The 16,556-nt window shown below is 45.4% G+C and overlaps 1 protein-coding gene across 1 annotated transcript in view; it reads right to left on the reverse strand.

Annotated features, from left to right (window-relative positions):
* Positions 1 to 11,670, reverse strand: part of LOC123404866 — a 37,509-nt gene extending 25,839 nt beyond the window's left edge. Inside the window, exons 1-3 of the mRNA XM_045098806.1 lie at positions 11,576 to 11,670; positions 11,180 to 11,395; positions 10,771 to 10,960 (exon numbers count right to left, since the gene is read on the reverse strand). Coding sequence (XP_044954741.1) covers positions 10,771 to 10,960; positions 11,180 to 11,395; positions 11,576 to 11,670 — 501 coding nt within the window. The remainder of the gene's footprint in view (positions 1 to 10,770; positions 10,961 to 11,179; positions 11,396 to 11,575) is intronic.
* Between the last annotated feature and the right edge of the window lie 4,886 nt (positions 11,671 to 16,556).

The raw sequence follows: 16,556 nt of genomic DNA on the forward strand, positions 1-16,556 counted from the left end.
ACTATAGTTTCCAAATTTGAATGGTGTAGCCCTTTCTAACTTCATTTGCTACTTTTGAATGGTTTAGCCCTTTCTAACTTCATTTGCTACTTTTGAATGGTTTAGCCCTTTCTAACTTCATGGTATCATGCATTTCGACCACATATATATACAAAAAGTCTTCAGTTCAAATAAGTTCAAAAAATGAAATCCCTTTTGTAACAGATCTGTTTTTGATTAAAACAGTCATTTAAAAATGAAAGACCATTAGTCCCACGTGGCGTGCAGCGGAATCACGTGGCGTGCAGCGGAACCACGTGGCGTGCCGCGGAACCACTTTTGTTGCGGGGGTTGCTTCTCCTTCTTCGAAACCCTGCTACTTCGACAGAGATTGTCCGTTTTGTACACGAACTGCATCCAGTTTTGTCGTAGCCCTCTCAACTTTTTAACACATGCTATGTGGGTGAAATGATGATAGCATGACAACTTTCTACATTTTCAGAGTTCATTTGTAGTGCTTTTCAATTTCAGGGTCAACTAGCTCAAAAAAAAAGTAAATGCACGAAATATACCAAATGAAGTCAGAAATTGTTGAAATTTTGTGATGTGCCTTAGAATGGTGCATTTTGAACACCAAAAAAGTATGGAGTTCAAATAAGTTCAAAAAAATGAAATCCCTTTGTAAGAGATGAGTTCTCGTTCGAAATGCTGCTACTTCGAGAGAGATTGTCCGTTTTGTACACGAACTGCATCCAGTTTTTGTCGTAGCCCTCTCAACTTTTTAACACATGCTATGTGGGAGAAATGATGATAGCATGCCAACTTTCAATATTTTCAGAGTTCATTTGTAGTGCTTTTCAATTTCAGGGTCAACTAGCTCAAAAAAAATAAGTAAATGCACTAAATATACCAAATGAAGTGAGAAATTGTTGAAATTTTGTTATGTGCCTTTGTATGGTGCATTTTGAACACACAAAAAGTATAGAGTTCAAATAAGTTCAAAAAAAATGAAATCCCTTTGTAAGAGATGAGTTCTCGTTCGAAATGCTACTACTTCGAGAGATAATAGTTTGGATAGTCAAAATTATTAATTATGAAAATAAAAAATAGCTTTGCATTATTTATTCAATTTGAGACACTTTTCATTATCATAGTTTTGTCAAATTCTCAAATATGCTAAAAGAATTTTTAATAAACATAGTTTTTAAATGAAAATAACAAAATAGATAATAGTTTGGATAGTCAAAATTATTAATTATGAATATAAAAAATAATTTTGCATTATTTATTCAATTTGAAACAATTTTCATTATCATAGTTTTGTCAAATTCTCAAATATGCAAAAAGAATTTGTAATAAACATAGTTTTTAATTGAAAATAACAAAATAGATAATAGTTTGGATAGTCAAAATTATTAATTATGAAAATAAAAAATATTTTTGCATTATTTATTCAATTTGAAACACTTTTCATTATCATAGTTTTGTCAAATTCTCAAATATGCAAAAAGAATTTTTAATAAACATAGTTTTTAATTGAAAATAACAAAATAGATAATAGTTTGGATAGTCAAAATTATTAATTATGAAAATAAAAAATAGTTTTGCATTATTTATTCAATTTGAAACAATTTTCATTATCATAGTTTTGTCAAATTCTCAAATATGCAAAAAGAATTTGTAATAAACATAGTTTTTAATTGAAAATAACAAAATAAGTTAATAGTTTGGATAGTCAAAATAATTAATTTTGAAAATAGAAAAAAAATGAAACTATATGAGAAATCATAGACAAAATTCAACCTGAATTCACTTTGAATTCAGATTGAATTTTATCCATAATTTCGAATATAGTTTCAATTTTTAGTAAGTTTAGACCCGTAAGCCTGCTTTAGAGAGGAGCTCGATGGACAAGCTGCGACGGGGCTTATAAACAAGTGTTTGTCCCCCTCGCTGGGCGAGGTGGGACTAAATTTATCGTGCAGCCGAGGAGGGGCTTTAGTCCCGGGTGGAGCCACGACCCGGGACTACAGACACCCTTTAGTCCCGGCTGGAGGCAAGCACCGGGACTAAAGACCCCCTGCTTCCCGCCTCTTGGTCTCCCGGAAAAGAGGCCTTTAGTCCTGGGGCATGGCTCCACCCAGGACCGAAGGGGGTCTTTAGTCCTGGCTCGAGCCACGCACCGGGACTAAAGATCCACCTATATAAGCGGGACTTCGAAAATTTCCAACCCAAATCGTCCATTTCTCTTCTTCTTCCTCTCGTTCTCCTGCCCGGCGCGGCACAACGACGAACTCGACGACGCCGTCAGGCTGCCTGCCGTCCTGCTCGCCGCCGCGTGCCGTCCTCCTCGCCGCTGCGCCGTCCTCCTCGACGTCGCTGTCGTCCTCCTCGCCGTCGCGCCATCCTCCTCGCCGTCGCACCGTCCTCCTCGCCGCGCGCCGTCGACACCTCCGGCCGGTTAGCCCCCGCCCCCTCCTCCCCAACACTCCGGCCAGTAGAAGAAAAGAAGAAAAAGGAGAAGAGAAGAAGAAAAAGGAGAAGAATTAATGGAAGAAAAAGGAGAAGAAAATAAGAAAAAGGAGAAGAAAATAAGAAAAAGGAGAAGAAAAGAAGAAAAAGAAAAAGATTTTTTTTGTCATTTAATTCCTATTGTTATTAGGTTTGTGCTAGATTATTAGGGTTAGTAATATTTAGAATTAGGTTACGAGAAGAAGAAATATGAACAAAAATAAGAAAATAAGATTAGGAAAAATGAAAATAAGAAGAGGAGGAGAAGAAAAGAAGAAAAAGGAGAATAAGAGGAGGAGGAGAGGAGAAGAAGAGGCAAAATAGAAGAAGAGGAGAAGTAGAAGAAGAGAAAAAAATTAGAAGAGGAGGAGAGGAGAAGTAGAAGAAGAGAAGAGGAGAAGTAGAAGTAGAAGAAGAAGTAGAAGAAGAGGAGAAATAGAAGAAGAGGAAAAATTAGTTTAGGGTTACAAGAAGAAGAAATATTTTTTTTGTCATTTAATTTTGCTATTGTATAGTGTATATGCTTAAGTGTTAATAGTGTTTCTTAGATTATTGCTTAATTTTGCTATTGTATATGCTTAAGTGTTAATAGTTTAATTTTCCTATTGTATATGCTTAAGTGTTGATAGTTTATTTTTAGCAAGAAAATTAATAGAACTAGTTTATTTTTTTAGTTCATTTTACGATGCCTATCCCGCATCCTCGTCGTCGACTCGGCGGAGGACACCTGCTTGACCAGAGGGGCCCTGTCCGGGACTGGGCTCCGCCCGGCTGCTCTTGGGAGGTGCTACCTTCCGGGGGGCGTAGGTTGGTGAGGAGCCAGCCCGTCGTTGACCCGATCCTTGTTTGGTGGCGGTCGCGTGGGCCAGTGAGGGTGCCGAGGCTTCCGGACACCGGGAGGTGGTACGTCACCGTGTCAGCGAGGAGGATGAGCACGTCCGTCGCTACATGGTTGCGTTGGAGGGCAGGTTCGAGCATACCTGGCAGGTTCTTCGGGGATCTCACTGGAGCTATGATCCTGTGATGGTTCCTTCTCTTTGGGTGTCCACCGCCCGCGCCCATACCCGTCGGGCGCTACGATTCTAGATGTATTAGTGATGCTATATGTATGATAGTATTCGAGGAGTATTAGTGATAATATTCGACCATGTACGGACAAAAGTGATGATGTATTAGCTTATAATTGAATGCATGCTAATTTGAATACTACTGTATTTTACGATTTGGTTTTGCTTATTGAATGCTCCTACTTTGACTACTATGCAGAAATCTAGGAGTCCCGGGTGGAGCCACGACCCGGGACTTAAGTTGTTTTGGAACGGAGTTCCTGATAGAATAATTCTTTTTTGGTACAAAGGTTAAGAGAATCCGTTTTTTGCAGAACTATGGATCCACATATCAGGAACCTCGAAGAGGAAGAACTTCTCGAAGATATAATCAAAGACGGCCCCGACGTTGAACCAGCTGAATCTCCGTCGTCATACCTAAACCAGGACGTTGGAATGGAGGTCGAGCGACACGAAGATGAAGCCGATGGGGTAGGAGATAGGTCCAATGACGGAGAAGGTGATAGCTCCACTGATGGAGAAGCCGGTGAAGAGGAGAAGTCCGGCGAGGTATACATATGAAGTTCGACAATCACTTGTAATATGTGAAAAATATTGGAGATAGATCTATATTGTATACATATACATTTATTTGACGAATGTTTCTCCCTCTTAGGCCTCCACATCGAGCAAAACTACGAACCAGGCCCGACTAGAAAGTTGGATGCACGGACGCATTACACATTTGAGGTGATATTTCCTACAGGCGAACCCAAGCTTCCTAAGAATGTTGCTGACACATTCAAAAAGCAATGCGGAGTTCTCGTTAGGGATCACGTCCCGATCAGCGTTCGGGAGTGGAACAAGCGCAAAGGGGCAGCCGATAGTGACTATGTCGCCGAAAGGTACAAAGATAATCTTTGGAATGATCTCATGTCACATTTCAACCTGCCAAAATGTGAGAATGAAGACGCCGCAAACAAACTGAGGCCAAAGTCAAGCAGTGAACTCTGAAGAAGATGGCCGAACTATTCCGTAGCTGGAAGAAGAAGCTATGGAAAAACTATCTGAAGACACAAAAAGTGCCAGTATTCGAGGGGTATCTAGCCAAGCAGGCGAATCACTGGAAGGCATTTCAAGAGTACAAGGAGTCAGAAGATGCCTAGGCATTATCAGAAATGAACAAGATAAATGCCGACAAGAAGAAATATCACCACAAGCTGGGGCCAGGGGGCTATGAGACTGCCATCCCAAAGTGGGATAAGAAAGAGCAAGATCTGCTAGATAAAGGCATCGTACCTGAACCACTCCGTGATGAGTGGGAATTGAGAGCAAGAAATTGGTTCCTTGCGCATGGTGGGTCGTACGACGAACAAACACGGGACCTCATCTGCAATGACGGTCTTAGGATACCCAGGTGGAATTGGAAAAGGATAGTGAAAGAAATTAAGGAGGGACAAAGAAAGTTCACTGCAGATAGAGATAAAGATTTGCTCACACTGGTCCTCGGCAATGACGAACATGGAGGACGAACGCGAGGCTTCGGTCCATCTTACCCGTGGTGGCTTGGGTTTGCGAGAGACCAAGACACTTACAGAAGCCGAGAGAGAGCAAAGAAGCGGCAGCAGGATGAGGAGAATGACAAGTTCAACCAGTTGCTTGCGAGGATTAACGAGCAACAGAAGTAGATTGATGAGCTTAGATGAGTACCGCGCCAGGAAGATCCTGCACTTGATATTACCGGCGCCCCATCTAAGGGGAAAAGCAGCGTGGCTGAATCTGAGGCCCCGCCCGACGATGAACGAAGAATGATAGAGGGCGGTCCCGGCTACCCCGTGGATGGAATCAAGGAGTCAACATCAACATCATGTGAACTCCATCAGAAATTCAAGAACATATCCATGAAGGTGGCCGTCGGACAAGCTTTACCTTCTGGCCCTGATGCACGCTGGCATGGCCGTGAGATTCCAGCTCGCTTTGCTAAAGTCGGGGTGGATGAAATCATGACGGGGTTTAATGATATGGAGCTCGACATAGCTGGACCCGAAGATGAGAGGACACTCGAAGAAGTACTGGGTGGAGTCATCCTATGGGACAAGAACTACATCAAGCTTCCAGGCTCGGCCCCAAGGACAACACCGCCTCCGAGTCGTCGCAGGTCACCTACACCTCCATTACCTCCAAGCCCTCCACATGACCTCGGCCAGCACAACACGAGTCCATCTCGATCACCGCCGCCGGACTTGGGTCGTCCGTCTCCGCCGCCGCCCGCACATGGTACTAAACGGAAGCGTGACAGCAAGAACGCTCCATCGATGATTTCTAAGCGACGGAGCTCCCCAAAGCGCAAACTGTCACCCCTCCCAAAGGTACATCATGCTAATCTTCATATCAGACCTTATGATCGTACCCCCGAGGAAAACGCCAGGATAACAAAGGAACAGCATGAGGCGCAGATGAAGAAGAAGGAACCCGAGCCCCGTCCGGAATACACCGAGAAGCATATAGCATGGGCAAAAGACTTCATAACCCTTCCATCACAGTATGACTTACACCATAAGCCTGATGACTATACACGCACATTGCAGAAGGAAGTGAAAAAGAGCAGCTCACGTGCAAGTGCAAGTGGGAGCAAATCAAGTTCAACTACAAGCAAGAAAAAATCAGACGTTCCTCAGCTTGGACAACATGCCAAACAGTCGATCCCACCCCTCAAGGTGTTAACCGAAAATGTTCCCCCTCCGATGCAGGGGCAAGCTTTTGAAATAGGAAAGGAGTTGGCAGATGAATGTGGTATCTCGGTTGAAGAATTGCTGTCTTCCCAAGACGACAGGATATCCAAGGCTGTGGTAGCCCCTAAGCCACAGTTTGTCATGGGAGAGCCTTTGGTCAGCAAAGATGATCTCCCAACAAATATGCGTTACTTGCATAAATGGTACTTAAGTGAATCAAAGAATGGGAGAACGATGATCGTGCTGAGTGTCCCACGGGAGTACTACGGCCGCTCCGAAGAAATCCATATCGACTTTGATGAACTCTTCCAGATGTACAATGGCGACGCCCTCGACAAATCGCTTATGAGTTGCTATTGTCTGTAAGTTTTTTAATTCGTTGTCTACATATAACTTGTTTAGTTATTTCAATTCATTGTCTATATATAACTTGTACTCTATTATGCAGAATGAAGATTCTGGAGTGTAAAAGTAAGAGCATCCTAAATATTGGGTTTATTAACCCAGATAAAATACATATAGCGACGCTAACTGACAAACCCAAGGAGACGGAGGAAAACCTTCTAAGGTTTCTAACAGATCAAAATTTCTGTGACCACATATTGTTTCCATACAACTTCAGGTGAGGGTCTTTACTCTGTTGTGTCCATTCACTTATAAGTGTAATTGATAAGTTACTGACACACACACACACACACACACACACACACACACACACACACACACACACACATATATATATATATATATATATACATGTGCAGCTTCCATTGGATTCTGTTGGACATTCAAATTGATAAGGGAAGAGTTGATGCCTTCGACCCATTATCGAGACCCTTGGAACAGTTCCAAAGCCTGCAGGACATGCTCCAAGGGTAATTTTAATCATTCTTGCGCTCTATCGGTCTCTTTCGGTGATTTTATGATATATCAATTAATGAAAAACTTAGCAAATCATTATCCTTGTCGGGCAGGGTTTGGAAGCGGTTCAAGTGCGTGACTCCCGGTAACTTTCCTGAGAAGCTGACCTTTAGAGCGGCTCAGGTAAGTAGTACTATGATATACTTCTATTAATTTTCAATACATTTATGATGCTAGATTATTATTTTGATTATATATATTCTATCCTCGTAAAGTGCGACCAGCAGCCACGGGAAACACATCTATGCGGATACTATGTTTGCGAGACCATTCGCATGTTTACCTCTGAGTTCAAGGATCACAGATTCGACGTAAGTAATGAACATTCACACCTCTATTTTTACCCGTCATTCTTTGTTATCATGATTGATATTCATATTCATCTCCTCTTCTTATATAGCACACGGCCATGAGGACGAAGGTCCTACCACAGCAACGCGCGATTGCTGTTGCAGAGGAGTTTGCGGGATTTCTGAGGACGGAAGCTATAGAAGACAAATGACGATTTAGTGTAGCTAAGGACCATTACTGATGTTCGTCCATGTAATCGAATAGACGGGCTCTAGTCCCGATAATTCAGATCTCCATATAATTGTATATATATGATCGCTTGTAAGATAAGTTAATCTTATATATATACATGCATAATTATTTCTATTTAAATTATATGAAAATAATTCCCGAACACCAAACGAGGCATCACGTTAATCTCCCCAACACCTAAACCCTAAAACCCTAAAACCCAAAAATAATTTCATTCAAAAAAAACCCAAAAACCAGCAAAATCTGAAAATCTTTAGTCCCGGTCCGTGTAACGAACCGAGACTAAAGGGCCTGCCCCTGGGGCGCTACGAGGCGCCCACGTGGAGCACCTTTAGTCCCGGCGTGTAAGAGGGCCGGGACGAAAAGGTTAGGCCTTTAGTCCCGCCCCTTTAGTCCCGGTTGGTGAACCGGGACTAAAGCCCCTTACGGGCCGGGGCTAAAGGCCCCGTCCCCACTAGTGGCGGTTATGTGGCAACGTGGAAACTTTGTTTAACACTGGTTCTAGATAACTTGAAGTTAACTTAATTAAAACATGCCAACTGTGTGCGTAACCGTGACTGTCTCTTTCGTGAGTTCTTTCTCCGATCGAGGACGCGGTGGGGTTATGACTGACGTAGGTAGGTGTTCAAGATCATTCATTTGATCATCTGTAGTTCACGTCCGCTATGCGTAGATCTTCCCCCTCTTATTTCTGGTACTCGTAAGTTAGCCACCAAACATATGCTTAGCCGCTGCTGCAACCTCACCACTTAACCATACCTCACCCACTAAGCTTTGCTAGTCTTGATATCTTTGAAAATGAGATTGCTGAGTCCCGTGTGGCTCACAGATTACTACCACACCAGTTGCAGGTACAGGTAAAGGTTACTTGACGCGAGCGCGTTGATTGTTCATTTGGAGTTGCTTCTTCTTCTTCTTCTTCTTCTTCTTCGATCTAAGATGGGTTCCAGGCCGGCAGCCTGGGATAGCAAGGATGGACGTCGTTCTTATTTTTCTCGTTTGTTTTCGTCCGTAGTCGGACCCTGCTCTTACTCTTGATGATTACGTAATGTACTGATGTGACTCTGATGTAGCTTGTGGCGAGTGTAAGCCAACTCTGTATATATATCTCTTCTTTTCAGTGCATGTACTTGTAACGATATCCATTCTTGCGTCACGACGAGATGCGCTTCTATCCCTGACGAGGCCTTCGTGCCAAATTGAGGATAGGGTCGCATCTTGGGCGTGACACAATGTTCCATCCTGGCCCTCCATTCCATGGTCTTGCTCGGACAATCCAAGCACACCCTCTATCCTCACATGCAACCGTGTAACGCAGCTTCATGTTTGAATGAACAACTTTGTGTGGCCTATAATGCGTAACAGAATATTCATCCAACCACATCTTCAGTTCAAAAAATGTTTCGAACTTTGACCCCGGCAAAATAATATTCTTCCCATGCGTGTCCCGATGAGAAGGTGGCCTAACTCCAAATGATATGCCGTCGCCTCCGTCAACCACGGCTTCATCCGCAAGGCTAAGATCCCCGAACAATGGTGTCCGGTGATCACGCTTTAATACCTTCGTGAAAACATCAGCCTCCTTTGCCGTGAACCCTTCCTCATCAACTTCTTCATCGGGACCCTCATCGTCAGACTCAGAGGCATAGCCACGTGAGTACGGAATAGAATGGTCCATTGTGTCTTGCAAATTATATTTGTTCAAATCACCAAGATTGTTGTCATGAAGAACATTACCATCATTCTCATCATCATCGTGCTCATCATTAGCCTCTACCAATGGTTCATGTTCAATGTTGACCTCTTCGTTGGCCTCATCGACACAAGAAAGAGGTTCAATGTTGGCCTCTTCGTTGATGGGTGCAGGAATAGCTTCAACAATCGAAGAGGCAACCCGGTTCAAATCCAACAAGTTAGGAACATTTGTTTTGATGGCAAATAACTCTAGAGCCTTGTCTAGTGATTCGGCCACTGTATCCTTGTATGCAAGCCAACGTTGCTCGGAGTTGACACGCATGGTCTTCCAACGTATGTGCATTTCGAATCCCACATTATGCCTACCATCAAACTCAACTACATCACTAGGGTCCATCCAATTCAAATCCTTTCAGACTTGTTCCAACAATTCACCATAGCTATGACACAAATCGGACACCATGTCAAGCTCATCCGGGTCCGGATCAATATTGCCTTTTAAAAAGGCATCCTTGTCCACGTGATGAACATAAACACATGTTCTTCCCATACCTAAACAACAAAACATAGAACCTTTTTTATAAGCAATCATACAATTACAATAACCCTAGCCTAACTTCCAAATAACCCTAACCCCATCATAACCCTAACACAACCAAACATCCCTAATCCTAGCCTAACCATAGCCTAACCCTGGCCTAACCCTAAAACAACCATAATGCAAACATCCAAACAACCCTAATCCTAACCCCATCATACCCCTTATCCTAACATACAAACAAATACAACAATATCATATACATCCCACATTTCATGAAAAACTAGGGTTTCCTCAAATTTGCAAAAAAAAAGAACACAAAAGATTTTTCTTTGGATGAGAATGAGGGAGAGGTGGGGATTACCTTAGGGGAGTGATTGGACAACAAACGTCCGGTCCAAACCTTCAGATTTGGTGATTTAGAGAAGGATTTGAGGGAGGGGGCAGTGGCTGGGAGAGGGGGCTGGGGGAGGGGAATGAGGAGGGGGTGGGGAGGGGGGCTGGCCCGTGACCAGTTAAGTCAATGTGTGGCGCCTAAGCGTTCGGCGCCACACATTACAATGTATGACGCCTGAGGCTTAGGCGTCACACGGCCTGGGGGTGGGCCCTCCCTACCAGGTGGTCGGGGGGTGTGGCGCCGAACGGCTAGGCGTCACACAGTGTAGTGTGGCGCCTAGGTGTCGGGCGCCACACAAAAAGGATCATGCCGGTGAAATATTTCCCGCGAGGGGTCACTCCGTGAGTTCTTTCCCCCCAGAGGTCATTTTTGTCAATTTTGACTTCTCCTGCTACCACCATTCTCAGCATCTGAACCCACATTTCCAGGACATTGCTGCCCAGAATCCATACCACCTAAGGCAGCAGCCAGAGCGTCCCTGGATTTCGATCTCACTGACTCAAGCATCTGCGGATGGGCCTTGGGCGGTAGTTCCTTGTGGGCGGAAGGTTTGCCAGGTAGCGACTTGAGCGCCTGCTTCGTGAGCTCCATCACGCTGCTACAAACACAACCCGTACACACGCACGCGCCAACAGGCGAGGTAAGACCAGACAAATCCATGGCGGAAGGGAGTTAACTAGATAGGGTTCTGCTACCATGCCATACAAACTACTCCCTCTGTACCTAGTTTTTCCCTACTACAATTATTTAGGTACCGAGGAAGTAGTAACCATTACTCGGCAAAGAAACATACGGCGTGTAGCGGATGATAGCTCACCTCGGTGCGGACGGGGCGTAGAGCCACGCGCGGAGGCTGGTGGGCGGCGCCGGCGATGGGGTTCGAGGAGTTGGGGGCTTTGTGCTTTTTCCCTGCATTCTTCGAGGATTCGATGGCGAGCGGGCGGCATGCGCAAAATTGCGGCTTGGATTTCCTTTTCTAATACTCCCCCTCAACCCGATCTTTACTCCTTTGGACGCCGCTGGCACTTGGGATCTGCCACCGCCAGCAGGTGAGGTCGTCAGACGAGAGACCAATCCATGCATGCATGGTGGAAGGGGGTTAACTAGCTAGCTAGGGTTCTGCTACCACGCCATACCATACCATACCATACCATACCAAGCAGCTGGTGATCGGCAAAGAAACGTACGGCGGCGTGCATCGGGGGGAGCTCACCTGGGTGCGGAGGGGGCGTAGAGCCACGCGCGGTGGCCGGAGGACGGCGCTGGGGGAGCGGAGCCGTGCGCTAGGGTTCCATGAGTTTCCTCCATTCTTGGAGCGAGGATTTGGATTCGAATTCGAAGGCGAGCAGGCGGCTGTGGCAAAATTGACGCTTGGGTTTCTCCTCTCTTTTTTTTTTTTTTTTTTTTTTATATTCCTCCTCAATTAACCAACGCGATCTTTACTCCTTGGACGCCGCTGGCTCTTTGCCTTTACCTAACTTCAACGAAAAAGAATGTAGTAGTATTTTTTTTAATTTTCCGATGATGTACATTCAGTGAAATTTGATATTCCCTCGACTACGAAGACGTTTGTGACGACTTTGTCAATCTTAAAAATATGTGTCGGTTTAGTCTCTTGAAGGTGTTCATAAAGATAGGGTGTGCGTGCGTACGTTTATAGAGGTGAGTGTATGCTCGTGAATGTGAACGACTTCGATTGTACTGTAATAAAAAGTATTTTTTTTTTCTGAAATCCTTTACCTTTGGAAAGTATGTTTCAAGCTTCAAATATTACAGAAAAAGATAACATATGCGTCATTATTTAGTTTGGGTGGCCAGAGAATTTGGACATAATGGAAACTAATTCAATTTTGTCTTCCTCCTTGGTACGAGGGGTGTCTAGTCGACCTGAATATCTACATTCCTACTGTTAGAGTACCTTTAGCAGACCCCATATAACGCTGATCCGCAAAACGCGTTTACAGTTCACAGAAAAACGGTTTTGCATGTTGACGCGGGCGATGGTAGAGTCAGACCCCGCAAAACGGACCTGTAAAAAAGATATTCGAAGATGCTCTTTTACCGGCCGACTATGTGGGGTCTGCTCGGGCGCTGCCGCATCAACCCGCAAACTGAAAACTTCCAATAAACGAATTTGACAGTGATTTCGATAAATGAGTTCAAATTCAAACAATAAAACATAGTTCGCGCGCAAATAAAAACATAGTTTTGTAGAACAAACGCAGAAGGACTTCATGCAAAAGCGACGACCACGTCCGACATCATCTTGGTCGCTTTTCACTCCGCACCACATCCATCGAGGTCGTAGGGGCCCCCGAATCCATCGTTGGCACTTGTTCCAACTCCGGCACCGAAATCATCGCCGACATTGGTTCCAAATCCCGATGAGAAAACATCGCCAGTACTGTAATACGCACTGGCCGACGCAAGCATCCTCCTCTTCAAGATGTCTCTCCTTGCCATATCATGCCATTCTTTGTTGATATCGTCCATGTCATTGTGGTTCAATGTCATGATCATATTCTCTTCGGCAAGAAGCTTGGACATGGCTTTGTTCTCAGCGGCACGTGCTCCTCTCTCCTCAATGACCGCCTTGCACAACCCCTCATCCTTGAGCAATTGCCACTTCTCTTGTTTCTCTTGTGCCTTCTTCTCGGCCAACTCTTTCTTTGTCTCCAATGTCTTCGCTAGAACCAACTCATTTGTTTGCACCATGCAAGCTCGATACTTCATGTTCCCTCTAGATCTTCTACTTTGTCTTCTTGTCACCATCGGGATTGCTCAAGTTTCTTGGACCATCATCATCTTCATCCATGTTCGTAAGTGAACTTCTCTTCGGTGGAGATTCTTTGTCAATCAACTTTCACTTGTCGCAGTCTTTGAGCATATCCCAACAAAGCTTTAGTTTAAATTTTTTGCCTTAGGAAGCTTCCATGTCATTGTATCGTTGTTGGACAATTTTGTCCTACATAATTAAAACAAAGTCAAATGATGCAATCACTTCATATGATGCAAATGATGTGCACAACTTGAGACGTGAAAACGAACTCACATAGTCGGATTCCACGGTTTCACTTGGAGGTGCATTGCGAACTTGTTCAAAGCAAGCTGCCCAACGGCAAATCGGCTTGATCACGTCCCAACGATCTTGGAGTGACCGAAAGGTCCGTGGTGTTGTGTTGGGATGCTTGGCCATCATGCAAAAGTATTGATCTTCGATTCTTTACAATATCTCTTGGAGGTTTGAGACATACCCGTGCAAGCATCCATAGACACCACACTCCAAGCCTTGATCGCGACGGCCTTTTTGTAGGAACCTTCGTCCGCTTCATGCCCGAAACCTTGCTCACCTTCTCCGCCAGCGGCTGGGCGGATCGCGCAGCGGCGGCGGCGCCCGACACGCATGCCTTTCCGGTGGGGCTAGCCGGATTGCCGACCTGCACGACAACATTGCTCTGCCGCTTGCGGGCAGGCGCGTTGGCGCCTTGTGCGACGGCGTGGGCGACATGGCCGGCGACGAGATCCGCCACAGGGGATTGTGCGTGCGCAAACTCCACGTTGATGGGATAAATATTTGTGGAGATAAAGGCTGAAATATGCCAAATTCTGAATATCATGACATAGTCTATTTCAGATAAATATTTGGGTCTACCAGCCATGATAGTGGTGGACCGTGTGGATTGTTTCAAACACATTATAGAAAGAATAGAAGCTATGGTGAATGGTTGGAAGGAGACGGCTCTCTCATTTGGAGGTAAAGAAGTTTTGCTGAAAGCGATGGCCCAGGACATCCCAACATATGCGATGAGTGTATTTAAATTCCTGAAGAAAATTCACAAGGGGATCACTGATGCAATGTCGCAATATTGGTGGGGTGACGAGGATAACCAACGATGGATGTGGTTCACATGGTAGAAAATGTTCATACCAAAGGAGAAAGGAGAGATGGGTTTTCGGAACATTCATAATTTTACCTTGGCAATGCTAGCAAAGGAGTGTTGCACGCTGATTGAGAAATTTGGATCCCTGTGTGCTCGAGTCCTACGAGCCAAGTACTACCGTATATGAGATATACTTAACTGTCAACTGAAGAAGGGGTCATCCTATGTGTGGCAGAGTATCTGGGCAGGAGTCCAAACCTTTAAGAAGGGTTGTATGTGGAGGGTAGGCAATGGAGAAAAGATTAATATATGGGCTGATTGTTGGATCCCGAATAGTGCTTTCAATAAAATCTTAACTGTACGAGGGAACATAGTACTTACCTAAGTGAATGAGTTGATTGATCCAATCACGGGTGAATGGGATGAGGAACTAATCCGGGAGAATTTCTAACCCATAGATGTTGGACGAATATTGCAAATCCCATTACATCAGGCAAATACGGAGGACTATGTTGCTTGGCATCTCACGAAGAGTGGCATCGTTTCTATATGCTTTGCCTATTATAAGCAGTGGGAAGCGAACTATAATACAGAAGATGGTGGCCTGGCTCGCTACTCCACAACACCCCACCCAGTTTGGAAGATGCTTTGGAGTATGAAAGCTCCAACGAAAGTAAAAAATTTCATGTCGAGATGCTTGCATAATGCAGTCCCCTGCCGGAGTATCCTAATGAACCGCCATGTGGGAAATCTATCCCAATGCACATATTGCATTGACGGTGCAGATGATGTCCTCCATATGCTATTCCAATGCCCGAGATCTTAGGTAGTTTGGGAAGCACTGGGGATTGCTGCCGATATCAACTTTGCTTATGTAACTGATCGTGCAGGTTCAACGGTCCTAGAGTTCATTCTCTGTGATGAATCTTATCGGCACCAATACTCTGTTATGGTGGAGTTGTCGGAGCTGATCTCTACTATGGTGGCAACGGAGATAGTATGTGCGAGGGGAAGTGATTCTCTCTGCAGAGCGCACGACGATGGCAGTGGTTGCTCTAACGATCAACTATGGGCACGGTTCACAAGCCAACACCACTCCCAAGGCTAATACATGGCCATTGTACTTGATAGGTCAGCTAGTCTTAGATGTTCATGCCTCATTCACTAAAGGAGATTATACTGGTCTTGTGGTGTTGTCATCTGTCATCACGGTGGATCTTGTTGGGTAACGTAGCATAAATTCAAAATTTTCCTACGCATATTCAGATATTCCTATGGAGAGACCAGCAACGAGAGAGGGGTAAGAGCATCTTCATACCTTTGAAGATCGCTAAGCGGAAGCGTTGCTAGAACGCGGTTGATGGAGTCGTACTCGCAGCGATTCCGATCCAGTGCCGAACTACGGTACCTCCGCGTTCAACACACGTGCAGCCCGGTGACGTCTCCCGCACCTTGATCCAGCAAGGAGGAGGGAGAGGTTGGGGAAGAACTCCAGCAGCACGACGGTGTGGTGTCGATGGAGAGACGAGGTCTCCCGGCAGGGCTTCGCCAAGCACCGGCAGAGAGGAGGAGAAATAAGAACAGGGCTGTGCCGAGGGAAAGGGAAAAGTCTATCGCCCAATGGCCAAAAGTGCCCACTATATATAGGGGGAGGGGAGAGGGGGTGCCACCCCTAGGGTTCCCACCCTAGGGGGTGCGGCAGCGCCCCCAGATGGGAGGTGCGGCGGCCAGAAGGGGGAGGAGGGGGTGGTGCACCAACTGGTGGGCCTTAGGCCCACCTGGCTTAGGGTTTGCCCCCCCCCCTTTTCTCTCCCTTGCGCAATGGGCTGAGTGGGGAGGCGCACCAGCCCACCTAGGGGCTGGTTCACACCCCCACTTGGCCCGCCATACCTCCCGGGGTCGTTGCCCCCTTTCGATGGTCCCCCGGGGCCACCTCCGGTGGTCCCGGTACATTACCGGTGACGCCCAAAACACTTCCGGTGTCCAAAACCATTCGTCCTATATATCAATCTTTACCTCCGGACCATTCCGGAGCTCCTCGTGATGTCCGGGATCTCATCCGGGACTCCGAACAAATTTCGGTAACCTCGTATAATAATTCCCTATAACCCTAGCGTCATCGAACCTTAAGTGTGTAGACCCTACGGGTTCGGGAGACAGGCAGACATGACCGGGACACCTCTCTGGCCAATAACCATCAGCGGGGTCTGGATACCCATGGTGACTCCCACTTGCTCCACGATGATCTCATCGGATGAACCACGATGTCAAGGATTCAATCAATCCCGTATACGATTCCCTTTGTCTGTCGGT

This window comes from Hordeum vulgare, chromosome 6H (assembly GCF_904849725.1).
Source record: "Hordeum vulgare subsp. vulgare chromosome 6H, MorexV3_pseudomolecules_assembly, whole genome shotgun sequence".
Classification (NCBI taxonomy): Eukaryota; Viridiplantae; Streptophyta; class Magnoliopsida; order Poales; family Poaceae; genus Hordeum; species Hordeum vulgare.